Here is a 27,879-nt window from a genome sequence, read left to right on the forward strand (position 1 = left end):
AGTGGTCCTTCTTTAAATGTCTGACCTTTCACATCATTTGTCTCCCTTACAATTATACCCGTCACTCCTCAATGTTTTGTCAGTTGATATTTAGAGTATGAATAGAACAGAGCTAGCCAGAATACATATTTTTATTAGGCAGAGAAAATACTGTTCAGAAGAAGAGATAACACCAAAAATAAATGTCTGTCATACATTGATTCCTCTCATACGGCGTAGGGAGATCACTAGTACATCAAAGAGAAACAAATCTACGTGTGGATGACCTCTTTGGAGAGATCTTATGGATACTGCAGCACAGTCAAAACGCACGGCACGGCTCACGTGTCATTAAAGCACAGCATGATCTGAGGCAGCTCTTGATTCTCCACACTATGAAAACACTCAGAGGCAGGTGGCACCGTAATGGGGACTCTTTATATCCTTGTGACAAACGTGAGGAGTCAAAGTGAAAAAATGATGAGTTTTAAAGACGGTTCTTGGCACATATCGCAGCCACTGTTGATGAGAATCTCTTGAAAGAGGTGGAGAGGGAAGGCAGCCGGGGTCGGCTTTTGGCAGCTTGTTCTGACCGGAGCTTGGTGGACTGATCTGGGATAAGATTATGAGGTATTCCTCTTTTTCCCGTGTGAAACTCAAGCCAAAAACAAGGCATGAACAACCCTTGCTTTTGACTCCCATACGTAACAACACACACACACACACACACACACACACACACACACACACACACACACACACACACACACACACACACACACACACACACACACACAGCCCCTGCAGACACTTCAGACTAGTACACAAACATGCAGAACTTTACAAAGTCATGCAGATGGAATGTTTTTGATATTTCTGTAGCTGTCTCAAATATGTTTTTCTGGCTGGCCTGAAGTCTATTTTTATTTGAAAGGACTTATAGGGAACTACCGGTACTTGTAATTCAGGCAAGGCGGTTGTGACAGTCTGGACTACTTCCCCCCTTCAGTCTTTTGATAGGGACAGAAAGAGCAGAAGGGTTTCATAAAGCAGAATATAATTACATCAAGAAAGGAGTTTATCCTCAGATCTCTCGTTTGAAATTCAAGATGAGAACCGGTCTGTGTTTCTTCTAGAGGTAGCCTGATCTTTGCCTAATTACACAAGACTTCAAAAAACTTCAAGGCATCTGAACATCTCCTTTAACACACAGGAGGGGGGTTCCTGAGTACCAATACTTGATAGAGGGGTCACGTTGGTTTATAAAGGTATAGTTTAACATTTTGGGAAATATGCTTATTCACAATCTTGACACAATCTTGTTTGTACGGTAAATATGAAGCTACAGCTAGCAGCTGCTTAGCATAAAGAAACAGCTAGCTAGCTCTGTCCCAACGTTAGTCTTAAAAAAGTGAATCTGACAGTTTTCTCGCTTTCTTTCGACTAGTTTTTCGACTAGTTTTTTATGTACGTATACGAGTCAAAGGAAATTAGTGGTTGTTTTTTATTACATTTGGTCGGACCCAGGCTAGCTGTTTCCCGTTTCCTGATTTTATGCTAAGCTAACTGGCTACTGGCTGCAAAATCATGTTTCCCATACAGACATGATGGTTGTATCTCCTCATATCACTTTCTAAGAAAATTAACTGCCATGGCTCCCAAAATATAAAACAATTAGTTTACTCTCAAACCAACTAAACTGAAATGATTTACACTTAACACTTTTTTCATTTATTTGATAATTTAAAGTCATTTTTGTACAGCCAAATCACGAAATATTCCACTAAAATTCCATTTAAAATATTATAATGATTTTCCATTTTAGAGAGCATCATTGTACTCTCGCCGCTCAACATAGTATAAGTTGAATATATAATATAATCATAAAGAATGATTAGACCCTCAATTTCGATCTGCACAAAACAGGCTTACACCTTCTCTGAAAACTAGACTAATTTAATGTAATAGATAATCATAGTGAATGTCTTAATTCTACAAACACAATGATGCAAACTCAAGAAAGACGGTAGCTCATCCATGTTCTGGCAGTGTGACGGACACTGTGATTAGACTCTGTATCGCGCCACGTGGCTGCAGCCGGTCAGATTTAGAGGTGGAGGCCTCGGTGGAGTTGGGCTCACAGGTTCTCGTTGGTGTCGTGTTGGCACAGGCTGTCGTTCGAAGGGTTCAGATAGGGAATTTCTTCTCCCTGCAGCTTCAGGACCCGGCTGCTCAGGTCCAGGCAGCACTGTGAGGAGACACAGTTAAAATTATTCAGTGATAAAAACGGGGTGGGTATCCAATACAAATCTATTTTTAATACAAAAAGTTCTTAATTTCTCAAGATTTCTATCGACTGGTGCAGTAATAAACATTTGTTTGTTTTGGCCGAATTTGAAGTTAGCATATGTCATTTTTCCATTGGATAAGCTCTGGCAAACACACATGTATGATATTTACATATTTTTTTCAACAGCATAATCTCCACATATCATCACCAGCTAGACAACAGTAGAAGCTTAAGTTAGATTAGTTAGTTAAAAGCTAACATAATGCTATGAATGAACCACATTGCAGTCGCCTGACTTCAAGTCACCACCGATAAGCTAAAGGCTTTTTATTGATATGCTCCAGCAGTCTCTGTGTTGAACTTTTCAAAAACCCTATGGTAGTTTAAGCCAATATATTTAAAGAATTATTATTCTGTTTACGGAAATGTACAGAGAAAGCTCAGTCATGGGGTGAGCTTGATTAATGCATCTTAAAGATTACAAAGCCCTTAATGGCTCATTAAAAAAACTAAAGAAAAAAAGAGCTCATGTTATTTTATGAGCCCAGCTGAAGTCCCAAACTAATTAGATTTTTAAGAGGGATATTAACCAGATTCAGCAGATGTAGTAATGAAATAACAGCGAGCACTAGTTCCAGATTGCCTGTGAGTCTCTTAATGGACTTTGAATTGCATTTTATAATGTCCAAATTCAAACTCTCCTCTCACAAAGGGTCCTCAATTCACTCCATGGTGGGTTTTACCTGCACAAAGGGGATCTAGTGCTGCTGATATAACACTCTCAGCATTTTCGTGATTATATAACACCACATGAATATCTGGTACGTCTTTCCCTCTGAAATTGACATTTTTCTTCAACGGTAGAATTTATTTTTCCTTTGCTTATGTAAAAGCCTTGTGACTGTTTCAGGCAGCTGATTCTTTAGAAAATCCACAGGAAAGGCAAATGTGGATCTTACTTTAAGTTCCAACAATGTCTGAAGACCCAGGCACAGCTCAAACGCCTCGTCCTCTAAAAGAGAAAAAGAAAAGATAAGTGGGGAAAAGTGCTTTATGAACACGCTCTTCCAAACATGCATACATCAACCAGATTAAGACGTCAACACACTACATTATTAATGTATGTGTTATAGTGCTGGTACTTGTGAGGATGGGTATGAGCTATATAGCGTTTTGGAGCTGAGTGAGAATGTATTGTCCACAGTGGCGGCCGGCGCATAGGGGCGCCGACCCCCCTCTTCCCAGATTGTCATTCAAAATAAATAAAAAAATATATTTAAAAATAAAATATATATATATATTTGTTTTTTTAATGAACAAGGTAAATATTATATAGTTTGTATCAGTAAAATGTATAATCTACAATAAAATCTCGTTTAAAATTGTTTTACAATGTCTAAAGTTACTGATAAGTCACATGTTTCCTGCCTGGCCGCAGCCTGTATCATTACCCTCTCTCGTTCGGGCGGTAAGAAAGAGCTCTCAGCCAGAGCAGCAGCAGCCAACAAGCTGTCTGTTGCTATCTGTAAACTATGCCGCCGAAACATAATTTCAGCCAATCAGCGTCATCAGATCTGATGCTTAAAGGGCGCCCTGTCAGCGCCCTGGCCTGTGTGTCTGTGAGTTGTTTGGACTCGTATCAAGGTGACGCTACAGTAGTTGTCTGCAGGTGGAGACTCCGGTGCTAGTGGATCACTGGAGCTGTAGATTAACATTTACATGCTTATTGTAGATGTAAGGGCAATGCCTGTAGCACCATGGAGCATATGTGTGGGCTGGACCTGTATTTTACAGGAAAGGAGTGAGCAGAGGGTCGAGTTGTCGATTCTTGTTCAGTTTTCATCTTCCTCACCCTCTCAGACTTTGAGTTGCGCTCGCTGCTAAAGAGACACGCTACCATGGAAACAAAACAATGGTGTAGCTGTATTAAAGTCAGAGTGGAAACAGACGTGAGTAAATCGGATTTTGTCAGAAATCGGGAGAAATGCAGGAGAAATATGACCCCGGGAGGAAACCGGGAGGGTTGGCAACACACACACACACACACACACACACACACACACACACACACACACACACACACACACACACACACACACACACACACACACACACACACACACACACACACACACACACATACACACACTCTTCGTATTTAGTCTCCTGATTTTAAATGGGAATTAAATCATTTGAGTGTTCCCAAAGCACCAGTGTTCTGCAGTTTGTGTGGGCCTACTGTACTGTTGCACAGTTTTGGAAGATTCATAGCTAACCACACTGAAGATTATGGATTATCTCATATTGTTAAGCCTCAAATTGTCCTCCCCCCCCCAACCCTCCCCCCGCAAAAAAATATTCCGGGGGAGGATCCCCCGGACCGCCCTATATGGTTTGGTCACAGCCATTTCCATAGTCCAACCAAAAATATTTTCCACCAGCCGCCACTGATTGTCCATAAAGAATCAGGGTCTGGGCTGAGAGATTGGATTTAATTCATCAGATAAGAACTGCGACATAAATAATTATTTCTGTGGACTTTTCTCTTTGTGAGGAGTGGAGGAAGGTTAGTTTAAATGCGGGCAAGGACACAAATATTTCTCTGGAAATGGGATTTTAATTTGAAGGAATATGCTTTCGGAAATATATCCAGTTACTTTCTTGCTGAGAAATGGACGATGTCTATACAGTAAATATGAGTCTCATTTGCAAGTTACTAGTCTTCTTAAATTTGATATTAATAAGGGTGCTATATCTACTTGGGATTGACACAATGGTGTTAATTGTTTGGGGTAGGCTATAGCTTTGACCCTTTCACTTCTTTTCAGTTCATGAAGTTAATTATAAGAATTGTGTCGCCTGTTAAAGCGTTCGGCCATGACACAAGATGGCTACGTCCAATATGCTAAACACTAGGCTTAAAACTGTAGACACTGGTTAACGTCATTGTGACTAATTCCACTTTTAATATTAAATAAGATACGATTAGATGAGGTACTTAATTGATCCCAAAAACTGACTTTCAGATCAGTCTCAGTAGTACTTTTTGCTTATTAGCAAATGTTAGCATGCTAACACGCTAAACACTAGCTTTTTTTTTTAGCATGTTAGCCTGGCGCTATTAGCACAAAAAACATCAGTGCTTCAGTACATTCTCACAGAGCTGCTTATAACAATACTGTGTTGTTAATGGAGAAAACCCTTCCAATAGTTGTATGATTTTGATGCATTAGCACTCTTTTAGTGTGATTTATCAATCTTACCTTTGACATATGCTGTGCACTGGACAGTCTGTCTGCCCAGCTGCAGCTGCAGATCCGTCACTGAGCTGCTCCCCCCACATGGTGAACTTGGCACCAGTCTATAAACACAAACACTCACACATAATATACTGTATATATGATGTGGATTTATAAACATTTTTTTTTAAATTATTATTTCATTCCATTGTATAAAGTTGCTGTCTCTCATAATTGGATTTTTTCTCATTAAATGTCTATTTCTTAAGAATTTAAGCAGCTTAATATTAACAAGCATTTTGGAGACAAACAGTAAACCAATATTAGCAGCTTTTACTGTTTGCTTCTCACCTTAGCCTGATTTAAAATAGCACAGAACAAAATGTCACATCCTCTGAGCCAGTGCACAGATCTAAAGACTGTGCTTTATTTGGCATTTTAATAACTTTCCTATAGGATGAAGGGGATGTCGGGTCTTTAAAGATCTGGAAAAACCTGCAGCGTATACGCAGTCATTGTTAAATCCCCCCTATAAAGCCTTTATTTTTATTTATTTATTGCGTTTCTCACCCCAGCCTCTGGCAGCAGGAGCTTGAGATGTGGTTGTGTTGGCAGCCGGTGTTGATGGAGGCCTTCACTTCCGTCTCGCAGCACTGTGGGGAAAACAGGGGGTCATTTTGGATTCACAGTGGGATTTTTTCACTTCAGCTTGGCACCGAAACCCATGAGGAAATAACACAGTCACAACATCACATCGACTTTGGGGAGGCTTACAAAACAATTAATATCGTTTTTTTCTTTTGAACAAATCCTTTCAACTCCCACGTGCATGTGAAACTGCCAAACTGAAAAATAAGTTAATTAACTTAGCACAAACAAACAAATCTCCCCAATCGCTTCATGTTGCTGACTGTATCCTGACAGGATGCTGAATCTTCAGTTTGTTGGTTGCGCTTGGATTTTTCTGACTTAATGAATTCTAATGCATCACCAGAGCATAAATTATTAACCAAATGAGTCATCCATGCATTTAACTCATTAGTCAACAACAAGTCCCACACTGACGAGACAAGTGATCTCTAACGAGTCACGTGATAACATGATCACTTCAATTAATGGTTATCTCTCATCTTTTAACCAGCTCACAGGAAAATGTACTCCACCCTGCAGTTCCTCTTAACAAATGCAGCTCATAAGTATGTGTCTGTTGGTGTTTGTCCTAATGATATCAGTGACCCTTGCACTATTGTTTGTATTAGGAGCACTAAGTTGCCCAAAGCCGAGGGCCTTATTGTGCTCAGGAGCTGCTTCAAACACTTCTCTGAGCAGGCTTTCCTACACGATCTGGTGGAGGTTAAATGGCACTTCATAGCGTTAATTCCATCTGTCGATGTTGCTGTCCAATTCTTTATTAATCACTTTTTATTGATTATTAATAGACATGCCCCCCTTAGAAAATTCAGAGTTAAGAATAGGAACACTCCATGGTTTACTAGAGAACTATCTGATCTCATTCATGATCGAAATAAGCAACGGTCTTTAGCTAGAAAGTTTAACACTAGTGATGACTGGCTTCTTTTTCATGTCCTCAGAAATAAATGTTCAGCCCTTATTAAAAAAGCTAAAGCTGATTACTATCTGAGCTTAACCACTGATTGTTTTAATGACCATTCTAAGTTCTGGAAAACAATTAAATCACTACAGAACAAGAAGTGTTCTAGTTTCCCACAAAAACTGAAGGTCAGTGATTATTTTATTTCAGATACAAATGATATGTCTAATGCCTTTAATGCTCACTTAAAAAAGGCTGTTCACATTTTTGATGAGCAAATCATGACTCTGCATGGTCGTACTCACAGCCCTAATCAAGAGATTAACTCCCCTGTTTTCGATGTTGCTTCTTTCTCGGTCTCTGAAGTCTTACACGGTTTGCACTCATTTAATCCTAAAAAGTCTGACGGCCTCTACCCTTTATTCTTTTAAATTGCAGCTCAGATTATAGCACAACCAGTTATTTGATATGTGTAATCTCTCCTTGTCCACTCACACACTGCCAGCTGTGTGGAAGCAAGCTCTTGTATCGCCCCTCTTGAAAGCTGGTGATCCCACTGCGTTGAATAACTATCTTCCTATATCAAATCTTTCTGTCTTATCAAAGAATCTTGAGTCCCTAATTTCTACTCAGCTTAAACTTTTTTTAAATTCACACAACATCCTTAACCCTATGCAATCTGGATTCAGATCAAAGCACAGTACTGTGACTGCCAGTCTGAAAGTCTTAGACGATATTAAGGCTGCTTTGGATAAAAAATATTCTTGTGTTGCATTGTTTATTGACTTAGCCAAAGCATTTGACACTGTAGATCACCACATTCTGTCTAATGTTATGTTGGTGTCTCGTTTCGGTCATAATGCCATTTGATGGTTTCAGAGTTATCTAACCGACCGTACTCAATGCGTCAGGTTGGGTAGTACTGTCTCTGACCCTGTCACCTTGGAGAAGGGAGTTCCACAGGGCTCTATTTTGGGGCCCCTTGCTCTTTTTATTCTATGTAAAAAATATTTGTAATCTGATGCAATTTTCTACCTATCATATTTATGCTGATGACACTATTGTACACTCATGTGCTCCTTCTCTGGATATGGTGGTTTCCAATTTAAAATCAGATTTTATCACGCTACAGCACGCGCTTCTTTTCTAGAAACTGCTGTTGAACAGAAGAAAACCAAAGCAATGCTTTTTGCTCCCAAGTCAGCGTCCTCTTGCCTCTCCATTGACACCCTTGATGGCGTCTCCGTTGAGTTTGTCGATACATACAAATATCTGGGATTTTGGTTGGACAGAAATCTAAACTTTAAACACCACATTGAAGTTCTTACTAATAAATTGGCATTCACTCTTGGCTTCCTTTACAGACTTAAATTTTGTTTTTCAACTTCTTCCCATAAAAGGTTGGTCTCTGGCTTATTCCTGTCCCAGCTTGACTACGGTGATACAATTGATAGATTTGCCTGTTCCACTGTTTTGGCCAAACTTGACCCACTCTACCATGCTGCACTGCGATATATATCAAATGCACCAGGACTCATCATTGCAAACTGTATAGCCTAACTGGATGGTCCTCACTTATATGCAGCATTGGTTTTTATTAATGTATAAATCCAGCTTCCACTGTATATATGTGCCAGATTTGCTCCAGTTTGTGACTCTTAACCTCAGATCCAGTGCCTGAATACGGTTCCAGCTTCCTGCTGTGTGGACTGAGGCTGGAAAAAGGAGTCTTTTTCATTATGGTCCTTGGTCTTGGAATGACCTTCAATCAAGCCTCAAACTGACGGCACTTGTCCCTATAGCCTGTTTTAAATTGAAGTTGTCTGAGGTCCTTACCACCAGCTGCTCTTGCAGTAATAAGTAGTACCTTTCTTACTGTCCAAAATGTGCACAATGTAGTGACTGCTTTTTCGTCTTTTTGTTTACTTAGTTGTGTTCTCTGTATTTTATATGTCTTTGTTATGTGTTGTGTAATAATGTGTAACGTTGCTGCCTTCTTGGCCAGGTCAGCATTGTAAATGAGATTTTATCTCAATGCTTTTTATTTGGTAAAATAAAGGTTAAATAAAAAAAAAGATTTCCCTTGCAGAGCTTTTTTATTTCGCAGCTTTTACTGTCTGCTTCTTTCCTTTACTTACACTGATTTTAAATTACATTAAAATGAGAACAAAATGACACGCCCCCTTACGCCCGTGGCGTGCAGAGATCAAAAGACTGTTTTCTTTGGCATTAGAATATGTTTTCATAAAGATAAAAGATTAACTTTTTAGTATTTGCTACTTTCTTTTTTTGTCATATTTACTGTTTTGACCTACTCCCATCGCTCTCATGGCATCTTTTTCGTCAGAGTGCAGCTGTTTTCAGCAAAAAAAAGGTCTAAATATCCCACTGTATGGTACCTGCTCAACACAGCAGTTAGTGATTAGCTGGTGCTCTAACTGTAGCATTAAACAGCAAAAGAGCCTGATATTCCCTCTGAAGTTGGTCAAATCAAGTGTGGTTATATAAGTTTCGGAGTCCTGCGATCCCCTGCTCTATATCCTCTTAATATATTATTGATGAGATAAGGGTTTTATGTTCTCTTGAATCTACGTTTCCCTATGTCAAATGTTAAAATCAACCACATACAGCTACCGATGATAAACATTTAGAAAAATACGCCCTTACATTTGTATGAAAGATTGTTTTACTTTAGTTTGTTTATACATGTTTTATCTCCACTGTGGCTGATGAATATTTAACAATCAAACTGCACTCAAAACGCTCATCTCTCTTCAACCTTTTGCTTATTTAAGTGTAAGGATAGCCTGTACCAATCTCTTACAATGTATATCAAGAACATAGGACCCTGGGAACAGCGGATTACCTTATATTGCACAACAAGGATACAAGCATGACTCAAATGTAGTAATTCAACAGGCATTATGCTTTAATATCTCCTGACATTTCTCTTCTTTTGCATTTCTCAGTGGCTCTGCTGCCTGCAGGGCACTTCATGTCACACATAGAAAATGTACAGTGCAGCAGATTGTAATGGTTTACGAGGACTGTCTCTAATGCCCTCTTTCTATTCAGCATCCTCTACTCGATGCCGTCTACACATGTAGCAACATGACTGTGAGTAACAAATAAATAAGAGTGTAGAATATGTAGAACACATGGTAACGCTACATGCATGTGAGATAAGAAGCATGCTGCACCACCCCCACACTGACTGAACTGTGTGCCATGTTGCGTGCAAATGCATATTTTTCCACTATCATATACTCCACAATCTTTCATTCTTACTCTTTTTACATGAATTTGCTTTCCGATAATCTGCAGGTGAACAAACATTGTAAAATTCTTATGGAACAAATCCTTGAAACACTGCAGCGAATACTAATATTATAAGCTAACTAATAATGAAGGGGTGTTTTTATAATCCTTTGTAGTACTCAAAGTGGAATGACATTCATTTTAAAAGGAGCACACATAATCCTTTAAACTACATGTATTATTTTCTCTGTAGTACCAGTTTTTGGGATTCATGTATTTTTGCTAATGGATGTAATGACCTTCTGTTCGTGAAAATGTACTGTGAAAAAGACCTGATTTGGACAAAACATCGTCCCTTTAAATGAAGTGTATTTTGGATTCAATATGCAGGTAATGTTTTCGTTTAAATCTTATGATGAGGCCACTTTTCTTTTTTTGTACCCTACTTAAATCAAACAGTTGCCTTATATTAAAACTGATATATACGGCTCATTTTCAGTTTCTTGCTTTATGTATTTGAGGTTTCTACTCGAACATGTTTAGAGGCTCTAATCTTCAAAAAAAAAAATGTTCTTATAGTTTCCTCCCAAAGAAAAGCCTGCCTTTATCATCTTGCAAGAACAATTGCAAGGTATTTTCTCAAAATGTGGAGATACTGAAATTGGGGGTGGGTATATTGTAATAAGCCTGCGTGTGACATAGGAAGGGAAGGCACATTTGAAAAGCTTCTTAAATGTTTTGATATCTGCTTCAAGCTCAAAAACAACTGACTGTTGTCTTATTTCACATTTAATGGGTTGGTATTACTCCACACACCCAAATGTATGTGAATAAGCAGTGCAAAAAGCAGTTTTTCACCATGTCCCCCTTTTAGAAACATATAAACCTCTTATTTAGTGTCCAGCAGTATCCACTGTGGTTCCAGAAAACATGTCCATATATCTTTCTCTCCCTGTCTCTGTAACAAACCAATACTTTATCCAACGACCCTGGGATCTTTTCCCCTTTGGATATAAAAGGTTCAGTTTCCATGAGCCTTGTTTTGATCTCTCACCCATTCTGAGCTCAACCTCCTTTGTCCTCACAGGCAGCGCAGCTTATCAGCGGGAACACAAACCTGCGCTTTGTCTCGTCCCAGCAGAGCATACATTCTTACGTTTAAAAATAGCAGCACAATGATTAACTGTGGAACATGTTGCTTTCAATAAGTTGATGATGAAACCAAGCGAAGCACAATGAGTAATAGGAGAAAATGCTGAATCTACCACAAAAGTCTAGAGTTTAAGATCACTCACACACAGAGGGAAGCTTTTTAACACTCCAGGGAATAGCACTGATTAATCTTTGTATTGTTTTCTAACAAAGGATGAAAAATGGCTTTGTCCTTCGTGTTAAGCCTTGCTGCAATTATCTATAATCAGAAAATGACAAAATATGTCTTCCTCTTGATGTAGGTTAACTATAAGATATTGGTACCATATCTATTTGTCTCCTTGATGAGTGGATTTAATAGAGAATAAACCCTGTTTTCATTCATAATTATATTTATCTGTATGTTCTTGTTATTCTTTTTGATTTACAGTGAGAAAAATATTACTATTTGCTGAAATTTATTTTTGTTTATTCCATGAAATGTCAGAAAATAGTAAAAAGAAATATCCAAGAGCCCATAGATAATCAATACATGAGAAAAAAGGCACGTGGTGGTAATATGTAATACAATATCAAAATGACTGTCAATTATTGTGTGTGTGTGTGTGTGTGTGTGTGTGTGTGTGTGTGTGTGTGTGTGTGTGTGTGTGTGTGTGTGTGTGTGTGTGTGTGTGTGTGTGTGTGTGTGTGTGTGTGTGTGTGTGTGTGTGTGTGTGTGTGTGTGTGTGTGTGTGTGTGTGTGTGTGTGTGTGTGTGTGTGTGTGTGTGTGTGTGTGTGTGTGTGTGTGTGTGTGTGTGTGTGTGTGAGAGAGACAAACTGGTGTTGTGGAGTTTATGTTGGCCTTTTCAGGACAGGGAGGGTATCACTAAAACAGTATTGAGCTGCATTCTGGGAAATGTAGGATCAGAGGCTTGACTCAAATTAGGGACTCTCTACATCTCAGCTACTACCCTTCATTTTTCATCTTGTTTTTCCCAACTAAACCAAAATGACCCCTTGTCTGGCCTCTTATCCCAAATGAACAGCGTTTGTGCCTTTGGTCACAGCAGCTAGTGGAGGGTTGACAGGAAGTGATGGTGAGGGATGTGTCAGCTTGGTCATGCACCAATTCCTTTGTGCACTTGTGTGCAATGTACGCAACCATTGATGTGTTTGCTGTGCTGGCGTCTTTACAGGAGCTGACAATGCACTGTGGACTAATCTGCGGCAAGCAACCAAAAGCTTAACGTTTAAAGAGGCAGACTGACTTCATTGTTCTTTACACTGATTATTACGTATAATTCTGGCTGGGTGCTGTACAAATCTGAGTCTCTTTTTGGAAGACCAGGATACATCTTGATGTTTGCTCGATAATGTATCGCCACAATATCTTGATCATGCAAGTTGGATAGAATATTATTATGAAATGTGACCGCCAGCTGATCAGAACTGTTGGATACAGAGCCAAAGTGCGAATCATCCAAAAGAAATCATGTATCCGAAAAATGTATTCCCATGTAATAAAACTGCATTCCCAATTTCATTCGAGGAAACATATTTTCTCTCAGATTATCGTCAGATTCGTCACAGTTTTAAACGTGATAAATATTAGGTTTTGAACACAGTCATCCATCCTGACCTCCTACCTAAGAAAAAGGTTATGCTAAGAAGACAAATTTTTCCCTAAAATAAGGTTAATGCATCGACAATGACTCACACAAAGTCCAACGAAACCTGTTTGATTTTAACAAGCCACAATGGCAATTCAGTTACCTTTATGAGCATGTTAAATTGCCACTGCATCAGTACTGTCACGATTCTCATGTCATGTCACGTTTTTAATGTCTAGGTTTGGGTGTTTTGCTGTTTCCCCTCCATGTTATTCCACGGTCTGTGTTCCTTGTGCTGCTCGTTTGTTTTGGGATATTTTGGATACTGCCTTTTTTGCCACAGCTTTTGTTATTTAATAAAGCTCATTTTTCGTTAATACTGCTTTTGGGTCCTATCTTTTCCACGCACCCTAACAGACTTTTGTTTGTGACTGAGTTCACCGTGGAGTGTTTTGTGATTCCATGTGATATGTTCGATAAGAGCCCTTGAAATAAAGGTATTATCAGTATTATCTGCGTTTGGGTCCTACCTGCTTCACTCCTCGTATCAAGTACTTGAGTGAAGGGTTGTCCACAAGCGGGTTCAAGAGCCAACATTGTGGAACAACTGGACCCAAAAGAGGGATTACCTTTTGGTGACTGCCTAGGTTGTTAGATAAGCATCTGCATGATTTTTAATGCACATTTTTCCATATCTTGTTCCCTCTATATACTTCCGCCCACACAGATTGTTCTTTTGAATCCCTTGTTCAATTGTTAAGCCTGAATCCTACATGTAGTCTGTTTGGGCCCCATGCGGAGGTGTTAACCAGGTTGCACTTACAAACCCCATGACTCAGTCATCTGTTGTTCTTTTCCAGCCAGACAGCCGCTGGGCCCTGCTGAGCTTTTTGTGTTTGTAGAAGGAGAACAAATGAAGAGTGGGCTTTGAGTGGTGAGTCATGGGAGCAGAATGGTGCTGTCTTTATAGCCCAAAGTTTCAATATTGGGCTGTCAACCTTAAGACTCACGATTAATCTCGAAAACGTAATGACAACATAAGTCAACTTGATGATTAACGCAATTAAACATTTCTTATCTATTGACTCCACTAGTTAAAACACCTCTTGTACAGTGCAGTACCTTGCATTGAACCACTAGGGCACTGAGCAGGGTGGGGGTCTTCTGTCTGGCCCCTGCCTCGCTGCTGTCGTCTTCATCGTCCGACCGCAGGCTCTTCTCGCTCTCCTCCAGAGACTCCCTCTCCTCCGTGGAGTCTTCGGCGGTGCTCTCGCTCCTCTCCTCGGCGTCCACCGCTCTGTCCTTGGCGTCGGCCAGCGGGGAGCGGGTCATGGCGTTGGCGTCCCGGGCCTCGCTCCGGAGCCGCGTCATGTTCCCCTCCATCAGGCGGCGCTGCACGATGTGAGGTTGCTAGAAGGAGGAACATTAGATAAATAAATGTCAGAATGTAGGATTTACAATAAGATTTTCAAGATCAAAACGATAAAAAACAGGAAAAAAATAATCTATTGTTTGTAGAGCTTCAGAGAGGATAATTGTGCAATCGTCATTTATCTTTGGCAAAAATACATAAAATGTATGGTTTCATGTTCTCAAATGTGAGAATGTCCTTTTTTCTTACAGTGATGGAGGTAATGAAGTACGCTACATTTAAGAAGCCAGTATTGTACTTTTGAATTACCACAGTTGTCTTTTAACCCTAACCATAAACATTGACAAATTATTATAGGCTAAGATATATAAACCAGCTGTGATGAATGCAGACATAATACAGTATTTTAATAGATTCTAAAATGGGCCGTTATGCCTAACAATTACTTTTGGTATAGTATATAGTATATTTTGATGTCAATACTTGTACTTTTACTTTACTGAGATAATGGTAATGCAATTTATCTTTGAATGCAGCCACACTTAAATGCCAACTACACCACTTTTGTATTCTAGTCAGCATTTTCTCTATATTTCAGTCTTTACAGAGTGAAATCTCTGCAACACAATTTGATTAGAACAATGTTAGTAGGCACCTGTCGTATAATCAGTCAATTCAATGTATGTCAGAGGATAGGCAGCATCTGCTCTCATGGTGAATAGATACATATTTATAGTATTATCTCAACAGAGAATGTCACAGATAGCTTGTGACGCAAGACACATTTAATATGAAAAAAACATATGTAGGTCATTGTGTTAAAGCAGTATGTCAGCTTTACTCCAGATTATCTGAACACTCAGAGAACATGATGTGTTGCTCTCATAACGGCAATTATTTATGCACATTTATGCTGATTGAGATGGAAATGTTGAATTAAAATCAGTTCCCTGCTGACAAATGGTAAAATCATCTAGTAATAGTGGCATAATATACAGAATTGACTACCCTTGGTCATTTCTGTCTTAATTCAAGGGCAATATTGGCTTCATTTCACAAAGTGAGCATTCAAATATATTTGTATATTTGTAAATGTTCTATTAAAGTTAACCTTTTGCTTTAATTGGACTATTACACACCCTCAAAAACATTCTGGCTAACCTTTAGCACCTTTAATTAATTCTTAGTACTGCCAGTTTCTTATACATTTAGAAGTACGTTAGGTGCCAGAAAAATAAAGGTTTCCTTTTCAAATAAAAAATGTACAGCTGCTTGGTTTGTTACAATATGTGGTGAGATTTTTTCGGAAAACTGTAAGACAATTATTTAGGACTTATGTTTGCATTTACAGATTCAAGGAGATCAATTATCTGCATGAATAACTAGTCATAGTATACATTATTATTATTATTTAAATTGAAGGACTGGCATTGAGGATAAATCTTTCAGACTTGGAAAATCCCCTTCAGACGATCATATTTGGTAAACGTATTTAGATGTTATCCCGCAACTTACATAGTAATTATAGTTCTAATTTACAGTGTAAGGTCGTAAACAAACATCCACCATCTTTGCTGAATGTGAAGTGTGTTCTGTTTTCTCTGGAGCTGCTAAGACAGGATATAGGTTATGTATAGCTTCGGTATTATATCTCATCGTCACCAAAAATGTGCTCTGGATGAGTCACACCGAAACTATCTTTAAGCCAAAAGCTATCACACTTCAGCAGGCGGACTCCATTTCAACTGTGAATGCTGAGGTGAGTTACATATTTTTGAAGCGTAGCATCAGCCGTAGCATTTCAGATACAGCCCCCGCCCCCACACAAAGTAACTCACACTGAGATTTAAATTGCTAACTTTAGCCTTAGTGGGAAAAAATGCTGTTCAAAATACCTGAAATGTAAAAGTTGCATTGTAATGTCATCAAAGCCAAATCAAGGGATGCTTTCAGGTCATCACTCGCACTAGGTGTGGGATTTCTGGTATGACGGACATTTTTTTAGACAAAACCAGCACACCCTCTAGTACACCCAGCACTTTTTAAGCATGTTTTGTTTTATCTGGCTACAGAAACACTATTTGATTATGCATTACATAACACATGTACAAAACATATGTGTTACCATTTCTAATCTATACATACATCAAAAGTGTGTTGATCTCAATCAAGGAGACCAACATCAACAAAACAACATGATTCCAGTGACTGGCTGTTCTTTTTGGAAAATATATAAAAGTAAATTGTATCTAAGCTGCCTGTTTTCTCTATAATCACATTTGTGTTCACCAGAGCACAGTCTGGTTCAGACTTTCAGCCAGCACGCTTTAGAAGAGACGGTCCCCGACAGAGTCTCTGCTTTATTAAACCACAAAGCCTTTGCTTTTACTTTCTAACACTTAAATCCTCTGGATCTTTAAGGCTAATTGAAACGAACAAAGGTGAGAGCTTTATTTAACCCTGAGGGAAATAGTGTTGCCGTAGTTGCAGTATAAAGAAAAGCCTGCAAATATTAGGAGTACTATAAATGAGTGCAGCATATCAAAATAAAAATAGATTTAGCTCTTAACATATACAAAGTAGTATAAGCAAATAAACTATGTTGTTAAATCCTTCATAAAAACATTTCTTAGAAAGAAAACAATTAGGGCAGGTGGATGTCAACTATTTAAATATGTAATATTTTGACCCAATGCAGTTTACACATGTATGTATGCCTGTCATTTTATGAGTATACTCTACCAGTCTACCTCAGAATTATATTTGTATTCTGTTTCATATTTTGTACTTATATATAATTTCTTTACTTAATTTTACACATTTTGTAGCATCATTGTTGCAAGGAGCCTTAGAAAAAGGCCAACGGCAGCTTTCATGTAATTGTTGTGCATACTGTATGTACATGAAATACTTGAACTGTATATTCAGCACTCAACACATAGTGAAAGCAGGAGGAAGTTCAGTCATCTTTTTTTCCATTTTCCTGTTGTTGTAAGAGGAGGAAATGTTGCACTGTTTGTCAAGTCAAATATCATTGAAACTCCTCCTGATCAAAGTGTGGAGTGAATAACTGCCCTACCAGCCAACATTGGCATCTGTAGAGCCATAACGTCTCAGTTGAAGTATATGTGGTTGATAGCCAATCTCCAAAAGGCCATCTCCATCTGTCTGCCTGTTGCTCTCACATGCTCTGTGTTGCTCTGTAACTCAGCCTTGGATTTCTACAATCGTCGCTCTCTTCTGTCCAAATGCAATCAACCGGCCTGCAGTGGCTACACTTTAATCCGAAAACTGATTCACAATCCAATGTTCCTATTGGAGAAGGTAACCCTGAGCGTGGCTGGTGATGGCACTAAGCTAAAACAGTGATTTTCCACAGACCTGAGAGCCCTTTCTGGGTCATTCTGGGCATTTGACCGCCATCAGAGGCGCAGACATTGGCCATCTTTTGATAAACTGCACATTTCTCAGAGTGCACAATGGTGGCTAAAATGAGATATGTCTGACGGCTCAGTGAATGAGACAGGATTAGTTTTTAGACAACATATTCTGAGAGATATATGTGCTATCAAAACCTTCTTTTGTCTGAGGGAACTCCATCCAGCAGATGCGATTGATATTAAGGGGATAGTAAAGGGATAGAAAAGGTTGTCTTCCCTGTATTTTCCACACAACTGGTCATTACTTGATGTTCTGCTCTGATGAACATGCACATAGAAATGTTTGATTCTGCTGTTAAAGTATTCCTGACCAGAATTTCAACGAAGGACAATTTCATGGGCTGGCAAGCAGTAAGGAGACAGAGAAATATATATTTTTTTAAAATAGGAAAAGGCATATAGACCGAGGCCGTCTATATGAACTTGACATGCCTGTAATAATGTTATCTCATGTCTGAGCTGTTCAAGGTTTCAATCCAACACCTCAGCAGGAGGATCATCCAGGAGTCAAGCTGCCGGGTCAAAGAGAAGAACTGACAACAATACAATGCTGCTTCTGAAGAAAGTAACAAAAAACACGAGATTTGGTTCTTGCTATTTATAGCCCTCAATTCACTATCTCCGTGTCCAAGCTGCAAAACAACAGCACTTGGAGCTAATCAACAGCCGTGTCCATTCAGGGCGTTCGTTTCTGATCCGAGCTCCAGCTGTGTCCGAGTTCTTAACCAGGCAGAGAGAGTCCTCTCCTCCTCATTACAGCACTCCTCCTTTCATCTCACCTCTTCTCCTCCTTCTTCTCTTCTTCACATCTCTTCCCCCTCTTTTTCTGTACATCCCTCCTCTCTACATCTCTCCTCTTGAAATCCTTCCTCTCGTTTCATCCCTCTCTCTCTTTACTGTACGTCTCTCTTCTTCTTTCTACATCTTTCCTATTTACATATCTCCTCTCATTTCTCCTCTCTTTTCCCTCTCTTTTATTTCCTCTATACTTGTCTATCCTCTTATCTTTACGTCTCCCCTCTCTTCTCTCCTGACTTCCTCCTCCTTCTCTCCTTTCTTTCTCATCACCTGTCCTCATTTCTCCATTTCCCTTCCTCTCGAATTTCCATTTTCTTTTATTATATACTCGTCTTTCTACCTTTTTTTCAAGTGTTACCATTTGTTTTTACTGTCTTTTCTTTCATATCCCCCTCATCATCTACCGTTTTCTTTTCATTCACTTTTATTATTTACCTTTCCTTATTAATAACCTCTCCTTCTTTTCAGTATATCTTTCTTGCAACCACTAGAAATAACATAGCATTTATTCTCTACTACGCCAACCCAAACGCTGAGCCTCAGATAAGAATAATCCAAAAAGTAGTCCCTCCTCTCTGCAGGAACTCTTCACATTGAGCTCCTCGAGATCAGATCAAGGAGCTAAAGCATTTTTTATTGGAAAGTCCTCCACATTGGCCACTTCCTCTGGCCTCTCTGATGTTTGTGTCCTATCTCCACATGGGGAATGCACTGGCTGAATCACACATTTATTAACAGTAATTATCCTCTTCTGCAAATTAGAAAAGAGCAGCTTGTCAAAAGGGGTTACTCACAGTCAGGGCTTACATGCATATGCTATAACGTGTGAGTCAGCAGGAGTGGAATGTATTATTTGAATGAAATGGCTTATCGAGTGTGGTGGCAATGTTTTTATTCAACAGAAGAGGGAAATAATATCAAGATCCGACCGTTTGGAGAGGAGGGGAAGGGAGAGTTTCCTCCTCTGTGTTCTCATGAGACCAGAGAGAAGATCAGATTGAATCTGATAGACACACTGAACACAATGTAATTTCATTTCAACGGTCGGCGTCTGTTTTCTGCTGGGCCCAGACTGCTCTGAGGTCAGCTTGAGAGCAAATCATGGTTAACATTGAGCTGCTAGCAGGTTGACATTCAGTGTCCATGCTTGTGTACCGGTTCAGAGGTGAAATTGGCCATCTTGCCTCCAACAGGGTGCACATCAAGTGTCTACTCTTTGAGGTGGATACTACATTTGAAAAGATAGTGCACGAAGTACAGATAGAAGTAAAATGGAGGCAATTAAGGTACTTTAAAACTCTCAGCGCCTGATTGCTGTTATTTACGTCATGATTCGTGAAGATCTGAACACATGATGGATAAGTTGGAGGTTTAGTGTGTCTGACACTTTCTAAAGATTTAATCAAGTTTATACATTTGATCAGTATCAAAGCAATCCCGTGATAGTTGTCTGTACATCCTTTGGCACATTGGTAACATGAACTGTAAGTAGCCAAGTCTGTATACTTTCAATTAAAAAAACTATTAACTTTAATAGCCTAAACATGTATAGGCCACAGCACTTAATCCATCGTTAGCTATCCCAAAAGTATCATGGGGAATGTCATTTCAAAACGTTGAGGCTGATGATCACAATACAATAATTGTTCATTGTCAGACGAATTGTTATTAGGACAATTCCTAACTTTCCTCATGACACATCAACACCAAAGTTATCAGACTGAGAATATGTGAATTGGCATCAGTCATACAGCATGCTGTTGGATTTCCTTATATGAATGCTAATGAAGACAGCAGGCAGCGGCGTCCCATAATGAGTTCATCTATTATACATGATGCAACCTGCTGTCTAAGCTTCATCTGACACTGAATTGTTTTATTGTTGAAGCAGCTGAGGTGAAACTGGCATTGCAGAGGTGTAATCTGTCTATTAATGTTCACAGCATGCAGAGTGATTTTGGGACCATCATTGCTCCTGATTGTAAGATGTGTCATAAAATTGGCAATTAAAAAGAGCTTTCACCATCATGTATCACCCTTAAAGTCTTAAAGGAATGACTTTGATACTGAGGCTACGAGTCTCTGCTCTCCATTTTATCATTTTGTTTGTGAAGCTCAGGGTAGATCAAAATATGTTACCAGTTTGCCAAAAGGTTACTTATTTCCCATGAACCAAATAAAGACTGTCGATCTTCTGTATTCAAGTCACTGCTAAGGAATTCCAGAACCAATAATGCTTCACATACTCCGAATGTGTATTCCTCCTCGAGTGAAAATAGTCCCCAACAAATGCACTATTGCCTCCTGTCCAATCATTTGTGTATCTTCTACTTATTTAGTTTGAAAGCTCTCGAAGAAGGAGAATTAATGGAAATGGCTTTGAGCTAGATCTTATTGTTTTTTACGCTGATATTCATTACATTAACTTCGAGGTTTTGCTGCTTGTCGTAAAGGAAAGTGTGCAAAAAACTGGTTGAACTGCTCTCTGTTTGACACACTGTTTCCCTGTACCTTTATATTTACAGTCTATATGTTGCTGATGTGAGTCCTGTTGTGACCCTGAACAATAACCAGTCCAAAGCAGTTGGACAGAAAGACAACTGTCATTGTATCAGGCCATCATCCTCTTCCTCCTCCTCCTCTTTCTCTCTTGCTCTGTATTTATCTCTCTGTGAGTGAGATTATGGGCTAATTGCCATTTGGACTAATTATTTGGCTGCAACAGGCTGCTCCCTCTCATCCAGTCAGATGAGTTTTCTGAAGCCATCCTTCTCCTTCTGACGGAGACTCCAGCTGGCCACTTCCTGTTGCATGTGGCTCCAGCAGCTTCACATCTGCTGCACCTCACTTCCTCTTCACTTCTCACACCTCTGTCCTTTCCTTTGCTATTTCTAACATCAGTTTCTGTCTCTTTAATAAATCCGAAAACCCCTGCACAAAATGTCTCTTTCATCCAGTCAATAATAAGTCACTAGTGTGGAAAACGGATGTATGCAACAATAGAGATGATGTGTTTTTGTATAAGATCCCATTAGAGTGGGCATTTGTTGTATTGCTAAAGGATCAGTTCATGTATCCATTATGAATATTTGTATCAACTAAAGGCCTATAAAAGCCTCTATTATGTTGCTTTGTATGCTGGTCTTTATGTCTAAATACATAAAAGCCTTACTGATTCATTGATTAGTCAGCCATCATTCTTCCACCTCCAGCTTTATATTTTAATGCTCACCTGCATGTAAATTACCTTCATTTTCCCAGATGTACATTGATTGGATTTTGCTTTCAATTTAAAACGCCAACACTACTTGGTTTAATGAATCAGAGCTGTCCATAGCAAACAAATGAACAAAAACATTTTCGTTTTTCAGTATGTTGCGTTCTCTCCTGTTGATGGGGTTGTTTTGTATTTTTAGCCTCCCTTCTTAATGCTGTGCTGTGGGAGCAGCTGAGGCAGTGTTGCCGCCCCTCCACAGCTCCAGATGACACCGAGAGAGACGAGTTCACACTAACGCCTCTCCAGCCCACCTAATTGTGCGGGGCTAATAATAAAGCATCTGAAACCGATTGCTTGTTTGGAAGAGAACAGGAAGAGGAAAACTCCTGAGAGCCCGGCGATTATACAAAGGGACATTGTCGTGTTTGCTCTTCACTCTGAAGTACTACTTTGCCCTTTGGGGGAAATTGTACACAGTTGATTTTTAGAAAGAAAATCGGGATATATATGAATATATAAAACCTGTCTCCAGATGAGAATGTGGACTACTTGACTTTTTGAAAGGACAGGACATCCTAAAGGTCACAAATTAGGGTTTGGCAGAAGCACAACTCCTCTCCCTTCAAATGTATCTATATTTAATAAATGTCTTACAATTAGTTTTCCCTATGGATAAAATGACTAGATACTTAATGCGCACAGCTCACTTTTTTCCATCCATCCTTTCCCTCTGTGTCATCTAAGCCCAGTTCTGTAGCTTTTGATCATCCTCACAGTACCTAGGGACTCTCTCGATTAGACAGGCCTTCACTCAGACACACACACACACACACACACACACACACACACACACACACACACACACACACACACACACACACACACACACACACACACACACACACACACAAACTAACACACACACACAGGTTTCAGACTCACCCATCTGTAGGAGAGGGACATGATCAAATGGATAGCTAAGCTGCAGGGAGAAAAAAGAGAGATGTGTGCAACACAATAGAAGCACTTTTTGGATTTTAAAGGACAGTATACCTTTGTTGAAATGTTCTCCAACCAAACATTTCACCAGTTTTAAACCATATGGGTTGGCAAATAGACAAATGTATTGTTTTAAGTGATTTCTAGTTTGAAGATTTTTTTTTAAGTGGGGACACTTCAGTTCACAAATGCTAATACTTTATCATGAATAAATACTTCAGCGTTTTATACAAATATGCTTATTCACTTTACTGCATACTATTGTCCCATCTGTAAGGTAATAGTAACAGCTGCAGGTTAGCTTAGCATAAAGACTGGAAACCAGGGGGAATGGCTAGCTCACTAACAAACATGATATATTTGTGTTTGTTTGAGCCTAATAATCACAGTTCAGTATATAAGAAAATTGCATTGGTGTATTTGTAATGTAAACATAGAGAAAATGATATAAAAAAATAACAAAATAAAACAGAAGATTACAATACAGTCCAAAAAAAGAAAAAAGGATGTTTTTTTTTTTTTTTAACCAGCATTAGGTTCAACCCATCTACAAGACCAGCCTTCAGAATCATACATACTTTTTACTAAAGAGTTGAACAGCATATGCAGCAAAGTTTTTTTCTAGCCTGATACAATCTGAAAAAATATGAATACTTCAAATGTTTGGCATAGACAGAATACCACAACATACAGGAAGTTCCAACACTGAAATGATGGTGTTGCAGTGTCTTTTTGCTGCAGCCTTGCAAACTGTTATCTCCCTGGTGTGTGTTGCGATGCCACAGTGATTAGTCAATAACTTGTCCACGCCGGGCTCAGGTGTCGATGAAACTGGGCTCAGATGTTTCCAACCAAATCCCCCAAACACACACACTGGCATTCCCTCCTGTGCACAGCCCCAGTCAAACCCAGCGTCCTCCATGGCCCTTTTCCTGTTCCCTGCTCCCCTCACTCTGCAGCATGGAGTGATGCTGCTGCTGAGAGTGAGAGGACCTCGGGCTAAAGAGCAGCAAAACAAATGCTCTCTTACGTAACAGGCTCTGCTGCTGAATTACACTCTGGACAGGGCAGGCCAGCAGAAATTAAGAGGAAGAAAAAGGAAGCTACAGCCAAAATATCTGGGGCATAAAAGCATAAAAACCTTTATGGCTCAAAAGACCCATATTTAAAGGAATGGCTTGACATTTTGGGAGTGAGACTCGAAGCTGGGGACGTATAGGCAAACAACTAAATAACATGTTCTTCCTTATTTTTTGTATGTATGCTTGCTTAGCCTATAGATGTCAGAAAAATATAGAAAACTACCAATGATGACCTCCCAAAGCTGTAAGTGACATTTTTTGCAAATCGCTGATTTTTGTCTTTATCTTCAAGTTAAAATGAATGAAAACAAAGACAAGCGGCTAATCTGCACTTTTGAGAGACTAGAACTAGCAAATGTTTTATATTTTGCCTGAATAATAACTTAATTGGTCAAACAAATTGTTGTCAATTGAACCTTTAGTGGAGTTGGTTTCAACATAACTACAAAATAAGTACATTCTGCCTTTTGAAATTGACACTTTTATAGAAATGAACCATATTGATTTCCAAGAGAAGGGGGAAATGATCAGTCATTGTCAAAGAGCACTGCCTGACATTTCTCGTATGACCTTTTGTTCAACAAGGCTACGAATCAAAAAGAAAATAGTCATTCTTCAGCAGTTACTAGATAAAAAGGCTAGGACATGTATAACTAGAAGATGTAACTCAGGCTTCCTGCAGACAAACTAATGGATGGACAGCTTTATCCAGATCACCTCATCTTATTTCAGAGAGGAGTCCTCAGAAACACACCATGCTTCTTTTCCATGTAATGTGTATTCACAGCCTGAGTGATTCTGCATGGTTTCCGCAGAGTAGAGACACAGGCATGATGGAGGACCGCTGGGCTATTTCCATTCCTCCTCTCAAGTTCCCAACATGGAAAATTACTTTTATAGATATCATTCAAATAATGCTCTGCTCCCCGTGGCCATGTCTCGCCACAGATTAAGCTTTAGATAACTGCTGAGATGAGCTTCATCTAAGAGGAAAAGATCATAGTTTAAAGAGGCTGTTCAGGCCCCTGCAGGGTGAATCAATGGCAGCCAATGGGTGATTTGAACTCCTTCAGCAGCCAATGGGTGATTTGAACTCCTTCAGCAGCCAATGGGTGATTTGAACTCCTTCAAACGAATATTCTGGGGAACATTATCTTGACTTACATTATCTTTTCATTTTATGCTGCTGGGAATGCCATTCACTTTTGCAGTATTGTTGTCGTTAACCATAGTGTGGGATACATTGAAATGTTGACCTGATAATGGCGTTACGGTATATGAAAATAGTAGGGGATCACAATAGGTATCACAAGTCATTCTTAGTGGGGCATGAATCCAATCCAGATATTATTTATAGAGATATTTCATTCAAAACCACTGTAAGTCAACAAACTCACTAAGATTCAAATTCTCAAGCCCATTTTATGCCATTGCAATAGGATTAAACTAAAACATTTGTTCAGTCTGGAACAATTCCACAATCTATTAATTCCACTTTCACATAATGTTATCACAGGAACACTCGAGGGTATAGAGAAGACATACAGTATCTATCAATGCAAGACAAAAAGAAGAGGAGGAGGTTATAATGATTTCTCTAGCAGTACATGTTGGTATTAAAAACTGGCAGACATAGATGTATCTTAGTGTTATATCAGAGCACTGCATCAGAAGGATTTGTGTGTTGAGTTTCTTGGAGAGCTCTGGGGAATCTGGGAAGCTGCCATCAAACCAAAACTGTGTCACAGGAGGAGGAGGTGGGTAATACATTGCTAAGATTATTACAGGGGGTTCCTCCTCCAGAGCATATAACAGCTTGCTGTATAGGCTTCTGAAGGAAGAGGAAGTGAAGAGGGGGAAGATGTCTTTCATCCTACATGTCAACCTTTAAAATGTGCGTGTGTTCCTGGATATATATAACGACCTTTCCCTCTGTACTCTACTTTAAATGGATGTTTTGCTTCTGTGTAAAGTGCAAAACTCAAAATCCTTCATGGTTTCATGAACTTTTCTTAGAGTAGTCCCTTTTCAAGGATACACTTAACAACATACAGAAGATATAATAGTGCATTAGTGTGGGACATGGTGGTCATACTTAATCTATATTAGGAGTCACAGCCAATAAGCAGCTGTCCTCTGTAGTGCTGAAACAATTAGACACCAAAACCAACTTGTTTTTAAGCAATGGAAAAAAATCAGTTGCATTTTCTTCAATGTGAAGGTTTTCTACATCAGACCAAAAAAGACATTTGGACCTCTGACTTATAGCATTGCACATTTTGTACTCTTTATTCTAACAGTTTAAACTTAATCATAATCCTTTTGTTGGAGCTCTTTGCCAAATATAGTGCTGTTTTCAACGCATGCATTTTGTAACTGTGATTTGTTTTGGTTGACCTTTGTGTACACAAACGAAATATCTCTCATGCAAAGGTCTGGTGATATCATGGCAAGTTCATTTGTGACTTGAGTCGCACTCAAGTCCAAGTCATGTTCCTCAAGTCCTCATCTCTGGCCAGAGTCGTTTCAGGACTACAAGTTTGAAAATAAATGTTATAAAGAAGTGCGTTGAACAAACATCAGTATCCAGGCTTAAGACTACATTAGCCATTATTAACACTGCACACCCAAACCACAGTGTCTGGTTGCATTGTGGGTAAGGAAGGCGTCAGGTTTTAACAAGGTCAAATAATGTGTGAAATAGCGTGGTGAGGTGAAGATATGTTCTTGTAGTCAGACCACTACAAGTTAGTATCGGTTAGCAGGTCACATGACTTCACATCTCCAATAGTAAGCTTCAAGCGCCTGGTGTTTGGCGTGATGACGTTTAGCATTCTCATTTTGCCACTTGTTAGCGACCGCCCATTTTTTAAGACATTTAAAAGCTAGGTTCATATGACATATTTTATGTCGTGGAAAAACACATGAAAATCCCTTCAGCTTTTATTAACCACATATCTTATTTCAGGCATCTAACCACAAACATATCCAAAACATTAATTCAAGACAAGGGAACAGGAAGTGCTCAAATACTAACTAATTTCCAGGTTTGGAAATCCTTGCATCAATCTATATAGAAGATAATATATCTGATTCTGCTGCATCAATTATAACCAACTTTCCATCATTAGTCCAACATGTGTCACTGCAGTTCTCTTTCAAACATGACATGCTGCTGGATACTCAACCCTTAACATCTTCTAAGCAACAACAGCCTCTCCAATCAAATCATGACCTGATTGTCCACTCACCAAGTCCTTGGTTGTGCCAAGTCTCTTCAGCCCGTCCAGGGGCAGGAGGTCAGCCGAGTCCTTGTGTGAGAACTGGGTGGCCTGCTTCAGACGCCTCTGCTGGTGCAGGATGGCTTTATCCCGGATGGCAAGCTCACCTTTCTTCGCCTCACTCATGTTCTTGGTCTGTAAAGCAGTCTTTTGTGGAGATTATAACCTCAGCAGCAGCAGCAGCAGCAGCAGCAGCAGCAGCAGCAGCAGCAGCAGCAGAGAGAGGCTTCTGCAGACAGAAAGAGACAGAGTGTTCGTATGCAGAGAGGCTGAGAATCCCCAGAAGGCAGCTTTTTTAGGATTGCTTTCGGTCCTTTTTAAGCACTAGAATAAACCTTCCGCCCTGTTCTGCCCTTTCTGAAATGCCCTTCCCTCTGGGCTCTGTCTTTCTTTCCCTGTGTTTGTAGTCCTGGCATGTATGTGTCTCTGCAGCTTTAGGAGCTATTGTCCTGTCCTCTGATGAAGACATGCATCTTCCTCCTCACACTGTCAAGATCTGCCTCAGTGTAGCAGAAGCTGTGTGGAAGGTGTGAGTGAGAGTGTGTTATTCCCCCTCCCCTCAGTGCCTTCTGTCCTTGGATCTCTCTCTCTCTCTCTCTCTCTCTCTCTCTCTCTCTCTCTCTCTCTCTC

At 39.5% G+C, this 27,879-nt stretch overlaps 1 protein-coding gene and 1 long non-coding RNA gene across 2 annotated transcripts in view; one reads left to right on the forward strand and one right to left on the reverse strand.

The window, feature by feature from the left end:
• The window catches only part of LOC307021359, a 37,150-nt gene that overhangs the window by 5,888 nt on the left and 3,383 nt on the right, over nt 1-27,879 (forward strand). The window lies entirely within an intron of this gene.
• Nucleotides 114-27,858, reverse strand: nrip2 (nuclear receptor interacting protein 2). The gene is made up of 6 exons (XM_079653393.1): nt 27,220-27,858; nt 14,183-14,470; nt 6,079-6,161; nt 5,533-5,630; nt 3,229-3,281; nt 114-2,227 (listed from the first exon to the last, which is right to left on the reverse strand). Exons 1-6 carry the CDS (start codon nt 27,373-27,375, stop codon nt 2,117-2,119), a joined length of 789 nt encoding a protein of 262 aa, XP_079509519.1. The 5' UTR covers nt 27,376-27,858; the 3' UTR covers nt 114-2,116.

The sequence above is a fragment of the Notothenia rossii genome, assembly GCF_949606895.1.
Source record: "Notothenia rossii genome assembly, chromosome: 10".
NCBI classification, from domain to species: Eukaryota; Metazoa; Chordata; class Actinopteri; order Perciformes; family Nototheniidae; genus Notothenia; species Notothenia rossii.